The 7,975-nt window shown below is 39.7% G+C and overlaps 1 protein-coding gene across 2 annotated transcripts; it reads right to left on the bottom strand.

Moving 5' to 3' along the window:
• Positions 1–1,199: 1,199 nt before the first annotated feature.
• tob1a (transducer of ERBB2, 1a) lies at positions 1,200–4,943 on the bottom strand. 2 transcript variants are annotated; one of them, XM_017483129.3, is made up of 2 exons: positions 4,717–4,943; positions 1,200–3,350 (listed from the first exon to the last, which is right to left on the bottom strand). In XM_017483129.3, exon 2 carries the CDS (start codon positions 3,182–3,184, stop codon positions 2,204–2,206), a length of 981 nt encoding a protein of 326 aa, XP_017338618.1. In that variant the 5' UTR covers positions 3,185–3,350; positions 4,717–4,943; the 3' UTR covers positions 1,200–2,203.
• Positions 4,944–7,975: the final 3,032 nt, after the last annotated feature.

Genomic DNA, 7,975 nt, shown 5'->3' with positions numbered 1-7,975 from the left:
TGTTGAGTGAGAAGGACTGCAAAGATAATAAAAACTTGGCCAATACATGCAGCAAACTGTTTTGAAGCTACACCATATGGAGTAGAACTGCTGCAATAGCCAAAACAATGTCAAATTGAGGAACAATTGAAGTCATTTGGAACAGCTGAATTGTACACATCGCACTAAAATCAGTCATAAAATGTTCTCCAAGCCTTAATACTCCACCAAATTACAATAATAAAATCCAGCCAAACAGTAGGCCTAACCCCTGCCGGGGCACATCATTCTATCTTAAGAAGCAATAAAATCACTGTTCAATCCCATGTGACATGTAAACTGTAAATGTGTAAATATATATTTCAACTTCCCACTCAGCTGTCACTTCTCAGTCAAGACTACTAATCAGTGAGCTTAATATAGACCGAATTTATTTCTTGCAGTTGGGGGAGCCATTAAGTCATGCTAGCTTCCATTTTTAGAACTCACTAAGAGCAACCCTCTCTACCTGTTTGTGCAAGTGTGGAAGGAAAAAAAATTAATAAAAAAATAAGGCCCGAGGCTTCAGCAAGACCAGCCCCCATCACCAACCCTTATAGTATATCGGACAAACCACACAGGGCTATATCAGAGTCACATGGGTAAAGACAAAATGAGATTAGCCTGAAGGGTGCATCAATACTCTGCCAAAGGAACACCCCACCACCAAGGCTTGTTCCAACAGACCTGCTGTTTCAAGGACATTAGAGCCATTAGCAAAGCAGCACTAAGCCTGAGAGGCAGGTCTGTAGTATTTAAAAGACATTTCCTCTAGTGAAAGCAGATTTTTAAAAAGCAAATAAATTAAATGTATACTTTTGCTTCCAAGTGTAGTATGGTAGATCCAAATAAGACATCTTACATATAGTGTGAATAATTTAGTGCTCCTATTAACTAGGACTGATGTTATTCCCTTTATGTGTACAGCAGACATATCAAGAACTAAAATGCCAACTGATTAGACATAAGTAGGGTTGGATGTGAGGCAGGGGGTCATTTTTGTCAGATAAAACTTGAATGCAAGTGTGTGCTTGGTTGAGTTTCAGATGTTCCACACATTTCCCTATAAGTTAATCAACTACTGTGCAAATGCTGGAAAGATGCCACTGGTAGACTATGATATTATGATGCTGTGTTTAACACAAAGTCCTATCATATCAATAAATATTTAGACAAGAAAATATTTTCAAGAATTTTAATACAAACTTAATAAACTATCAGTCCCTCTTAACATATAAGACACTGACTCAATACTTTTGTTATACCGTGTGTTTTTATCAAGTATTGCACGATGTAGGTACAAAATTAATATACGATTACATTTCGTCATAATATAGCAAAAATCTTAACTTTTAACAGAAAATACAACTCTTGTTTCTTCCCCTCCCCCAAAAACGCAAATTCTTAAATCCCACCACTACGGAATATTCTGTACACAATCCTCAGAATAGTCAATGTTTTTAAAGATGGATTCATTTTACAATTTTCAATAAAAAAAGAAATAACACAAAAGCTGCTGCAGCCATCACAGATCACTGGAGTAGTAAAAAGATATAAATGCAATACCATGTTGTAGAAACAATATATACTCTGATATTTTACAAACTCTGTACTAAATTAAATTATACAATTAGAAAAAGGAGACCAGGAAATTTCCACTTAGTATTTATGCCAATCCTTTGAAAATTGGCTGTCCAGCTATATCTTAAATACTGTAAGAGGCCATGAATTGTGTTTTAATTCCTCATAGAGTTATCTTAAAACAGTCAATAAAAAATAATTTTGTGCTTGGTTGGCAACCCCCCCCCCAAAAAAAACCAAAACAAAACCAAAAAAAACCCCAACAACAAAAAAAATAATGTTGAGTTTAGGTAACCAAGCTTGGACATGTAGTACTACAAGCTTCATCATTAAAAAAAAAAAAGAACAAAATAATAATACAAAAATTTTAAAAATTAAAAAAAAAAAAAAAAAAAAAAAAAAACTCAAGGGGGCAAAGTAATTCACCCTCGGGCTCATGCTCTTTGACTTGTACACTGGGACTGTACAGTTAACGTGTAAGCTTTTCCTTTTTTTTTGTTGCACTTTTCTATTTTTTCCCCCGTTTTTCAGAATTTTAGAAAATAAGCACCCCATCCAATCCCCAGTCACATATCTCTGGTCACTGTAGTAGCGTCTTTGTTTCCTAGTTGGCCATTACTGGCTGGAATTGCTGGTTAGAATACTGCATGTTGCTCAAGCTGAAGTTCAGGCCATCCATCAGGGACTTCTCATTCAGGCCCCCGTAGGTGGCGAACACGTCAAAGGCATTACTGTATTGGAGAGGGCTGATACTCAGGCCGAGTGAGCTCTCTCCTGGGAACATTGCACTTGGACTACCCTGGCCCTGGTGGCTGGGGAACACAAACTCCTTGGCATTTGGGGACAGGGCCGAGGTCTTCTGCTGCTGTCCGCTCAAGCCGAGGCCATAGAGTGAGTGCATCGAAGTAGAGATGGCTTTCTGCTTCAGGAGGTTGTTCACATTCAAGCCCAGGTTGGTGGGGGAGCTTCGTGCCACCTTACTGCCATTGCGACCACTACTCTTCATCTTGGTGGAACCAAATTTGGTGGCGGCAAATGTGGCAGTGGTAAAGGTTAAAGGCTGGGTGGAGCGGGGCATGAAGGTGGGGCTGACAGCAGCTGACTGGCCGAAGGGAGGGGACGGTGAGCTGGATGTGGGTGAGGGTCCCACAGGCTCAGTGATTGGCATGAAAACCTGGGCCTCAGGGTTAAAGCTGTTCTTGATCTCTTTGTCCAACTCCAGCCCGTTTTCGTTGCTATCATCCACATAGAGCACCTTGACTGGTCCCTTTTCCCCAATCTGATAAGACACCTCAAACGGATCGATCCAAACACTGAGATCTTGAGGCAGGTTGTTGCGTACATCTTCGATGTCCAACCCACTCTCTTTGGCTGCTTGCTCAACGACCGGGTCCACTTTCTCCCCAACGTGAATACAGCGGAACCCAGACCCTTTGTATGGCTTGTCCGGGTACCAGTGTCCCTCGTACTTCTGCTTCAGCTGCCGTTCCAGCTCCTCGCCAAAAATGTTGACACGACGCCGTGGCAACTTATTGTACAAGTAAGAAATTATAAAGTTGAGTGCTACTTGAATTTCAAGCTGCATAGCTGCTAAACTGGACAGGTGCAAAATATTAGTATCTCCAGAAGCCGCTTGAAATCTCACGTGGTATCGAGCCTTGCGCAACACGAGATTCAGCTGGAGCCAGGCAAAGGAACAAAGTGCTGGTTGCAGAGGAAATGTCTCCGTCCACAGATGAGTGATCCAGTTCCTTTAGAGACGCAAAGAGAGCCATGTTAAAATTGTAATTTATTTAAAACAGCAGAGTAATCATGACTTCACCAGACCAGCAATGTCAGATGCCCTTGTGTGTTATAAGCACTAACTAACCCTGTGAATACTGGTTCCTTCTGACTAATGCTGCAGGTGAAAGCTGCTCTTTAATTCTTTAACGTGTTGACATTATGAGCTCGAAATCTTTATGCTCCAGTATAGGTAACTAAACCGTCAAGTCCCTCAGGCATTTTAATCTGATTCACATGCATGCGGGTTTGTAAACAAACAAACAAACAAACAAAACTACTGGATTGCATGCGTCAACAAAGATGAATGATTTAAAACATCCGAGTGTTTTTTGCAGGGCTGCAGAGTGAATATTCAACCTTTTCTATGGTTACATTTAGGGCAGAACCTGTTCATAATCGTTGGCAACAGTTTGCGCTGGAGGCAGAAACACCAGGCAGCCCTGTCGACGTCAGCGTGCGTGCTATAAGCGGTCTGGCGTCAGAGACACGCAGCTCTCTGGGCTGATCGCGTTACATAATAACGAGCTTCCACTAGATCCCATGTAGCACTGTAGCCGACCTTAACCGAGTCCTTACCGTCCAGTTAGAACATATCACTGTGGTTTTTGTGTGTTTGTAGGAGTTGCAGTGTGCAGCGATTAGGAATAGATTGATATGAGGATGCTAGAATGTTATAAAAGCTCTCAAGTCTGCTGTAAGCACGCGCACACACGCACATACAGCACTGGTACTGACTGCGGCTAGAAATAAATCCTACTTTATAAGACATGCATTCGAGATTAAAGAGGTTTCTAGAAGAAACGCTGCAAATACTTATTGAAAAAACAAGCCTATTACGTTCAATTCTCTGTGCAACTCCGAAGTCTGACCAGATTTCAGTATGTAATAATAAGGAAAACCATAAAGCACATACGAACACCGTTTAATTAAAGGTCTGAAACATGAAGCAAGCGGTTATATGCAACGCTGACTCCCTAATCGTTTTTAAAAAAATCCATATCACGAATAACTCCGCTCATTTCGGTTAATAACAGCACAAGGAACCCAACATTCGACGATTATAAACGCGAAATTCAGTATTTAAACTAGCACAGACATTAAATAAATGAGTATAAGGTTGCGGTTGAGAGTTTTACTATAGTTAGCAACCCCTCCCTGATACTGAAACCTCTCGCCTACTGACGCAGTAACTTGGCAGGATGTTGAAGTTCTCTCTATGCATAATACCATATTGTACTGCATTTTCCACGATGACAAGTCAACTTCAGTGCAATATAAAGATACACAACACAAAATACCGAACAGAGTAACGTAAAATGAATAGCTACTTACTTTAACAAAAAAACAAAAAAACCTTCGCAGTAGCTGAAGTACCGTTAACTAGTGCAAATAGAAAACTGTAGATATAAATACTCTCTTCACATTAAGGAAGTTAACATTAAAAAAAAAGATATTCCAATTTGTAGATGTAATTTTTTGCTTCCGTTTAACCTTATTAAAAGCGCCTTTCCACCCTCAATACCTGGGTGTTTTTACAACTTCGTCTCCGTTTGCTTGTCATCCTCCTGTATTTATAGTTTTCCTCCGCCATCGACACGAGGTGGGCTGTGATGCGGTTTCAAAGGTCAAAACAATACGAACGCTGTGTTCGAGAATGTGACTGGTCCGAGTCAGGAGATAAACCCGCCCCAAGTGTGACGACCATTCGTCTGATTCGTATATTTCGCCGTCAAACAAAACGTGCCCCGTTTTATTACGTTGGGTTTAGCCCGTTAAAGGGACTTGACGTCACACGTTACCTAGTTCCACTCAGCGGATCCAGCAGAAAGACCAGTTTGGCGAAAAGACTATTAAATAAAAATAAATAAATAAAAAGAAAGTATTATAACTCACAAGCGAAAATGTTTTACGTTAAACATAACTAATACATGTAGTCAAGAGTCTTTAATTAGTCCTTTGCAAGAAATGGTGCATGTTAATAACCAGGGAAAGATTAAAAAGCTCGGCCAGTATGTCTCAGCAGTTCTCCTTTCCTAGTAGTTTTATATAGATTGCTTATTTGTCATCAAATTAATGACACATTGCGAAGATGTTTTTATTTTGTTTTACAAGCACCTGCAAACTTTAAATCGTAAACAACTAGTATCAGCTTTCCCTTCTCTCCCACACATCAGTTAGAAGCAGAAGGACCTGAGCGGAGAGATACAGTGAGAGTGGGCGGGGCTCTGTGACGTCAGCAGGAAGAAAAATAGAAACGCTGATTGGCTTAAAAACAGAGCGGAGCTTCTAGTGAGTGGTGTATACATAAAATTAAATAATAATAAAAACCCCAACCTGAACTCACATATTGTAACTAAACACAAACTATTTACTATGCCCTAATATAGACGATACAGAACACACCTTTGAGTGAGCTCCTATTTGCGAGCTTCGTTAAAGTTAAATGTTTTGGACCTTAAGGTGAATGACTGTAAACGGACGTGTTGTGAACAGTAGAGGTGGATCCATTCAATGCTACCTGACATAATAGCTTGCTGTTCCAGTGTCTTTTTTATTATGTTATTATACACTTCCATTAAAAGTACAGACATGAACCAGAGAGAGCAGAAGATGAGCTATCTAGGTATGTAGGTATGCTGGTTGTTTCTGTTATCTGCTACAAGATTTGTACATGTTCCCCCTGCACAGATAACTACACATTCAGTAGACTGGTGCAGGGATTACGTCATTTTGTACCGGAACCCGGAAGTTAGCATCACACTGGTTTCCTTGACAAAAACAAACAAACAAACAAAAAAACAACATAGGCTTTTGGATTATCGCAAAAAATAATCCCTGTGATCAACAATACTAACATGTTTGGTCCATCATGATAATTTTCACAAATGAACACAACTTTTATGAATTTCGAAGCCTAAATACAATCGCCAGAAATAAAAAAAAAGTTAACTCATATAAATAGCTAACTTCAATGTCATCATCACCAAGCTTCTGACAACTTTTCCAAACTTGATTTACATTTTCCAAACATTTTCCATAATACAGATTTACTCTGTGGATGAATCTTCATCCACATTTTTGGGGGAATTGTGCACAGCATACCTGAACCAGTTTATCTGCGAAGATTTTTCCTGTTCGGGGTGATGACATTTAATGACCCAGACAACGTCTGTAGTCGCATTTAGCAACTTGTTAGCAAGCGCCTTTTTCAATACATGTAAAAGCTTTTAAAAAATCATGAGTGGGGTATTACTGGTGTACTCTATGTCGTAGAATAAAACGTGAAAATATTTTGAGCTTGTGTTCACCACAGATCCTATTTCAGGCTTTTAACCAAAATCCCATTTCAAAAAACCCATTGACTTCTGGATGATGGAACCAGAATGGCCAAAATGCTAACCCGTTTCCGGGTTTTGGCATACAAAATGAGGTCCTGGTTAGCTATATTTTATTATTTACTCACTCATCCATCTTGAGTAAATGCCTTCTCCTGGTCAGGGTTGTGGTTGATTCGGGGCCTAGCCCAGGAACACTCTGTGCAAGGCAGGAGAATTAAGCCCTGATGTGAATGCTGTTCCATCGCAGGACACCATTCACAAACACTCACACACTCATTCAAAACTAGGAAATCCAGAGAAAACCCACATGGAATCTTGGAGAACATGCAAAACTCCATACATATATGTAGGTACATTGGATTGCATTGCCACGTCACATCTCCAGAGTCACTGGTTCAATCCTAAGCTTGGGTTACTGTCTAATAATATATATATTTAGCTAATGTTATTAGCATACAATATTTGCTATTACCCTAGGCTATTGCAGTTTGTGCTTCAGACTTTTTATGTGAATATTGTTACTATGTTGCTAGTCTACCCTTAGTGAGAGGTAATGACTTTTCTGAATTCATCAACACTACTAACTTCAGTTAATTCGTTTTGCAGAAATAAATGCGTGTCATTATTTTGTTATCTTGCTAGAGGACAAATGCGTGGACATGCATCTTTCTGGACAAAGAGCAGTAGTACCATTGGTGCACTGAAGATTTGTGCCAGGATTCCCCTCCTATATCATTCGAGTTAAATGCGTGTTGGGCCACAGGTTCCACGGGCTTCATTTTTAGTAATTTGTTCACAGTTTGTTTACTGGGCTAAATAAATTTTTACATATCAATCATCTTGGAACTACATAATTTCTTGTGATGATATGATCTGTCTAGTGTTTCAGATATTAGCAGTACAATCAGATAGGCACTGTATATTGTTATTGTCTTACTGTTAATCCAGTGACACACATTCCAGTCTCTGCAATAATTTGTTCCTGTCAGGGGATGTATATCTCTATTTCACACTAGAGCCCTGTTTTAATGACCATATATATAATATGGCATATTATAATAGTGCATCCATATAGCATCTCATAATGTGTTGCCTGGGGATTGGTGCTGATGCGTAGCCATGTTTAATGGCTGTGTTATTTCTGCCTTGCTGCAGCTAACAGAAGGCAAGCTCATTTCCAGGAAAAAGCCAGGACAGAGAACTTTCCCTGATTGGACTGGTTACTGACAGTGTTTAATATGAGAGTCACACAC

Source organism: Ictalurus punctatus, chromosome 2 (genome assembly GCF_001660625.3).
Source record: "Ictalurus punctatus breed USDA103 chromosome 2, Coco_2.0, whole genome shotgun sequence".
Classification (NCBI taxonomy): Eukaryota; Metazoa; Chordata; class Actinopteri; order Siluriformes; family Ictaluridae; genus Ictalurus; species Ictalurus punctatus.
The sequence above is the reverse complement of the archived record's forward strand: the minus strand, read 5'-3'. Positions and strand labels throughout refer to the sequence as shown.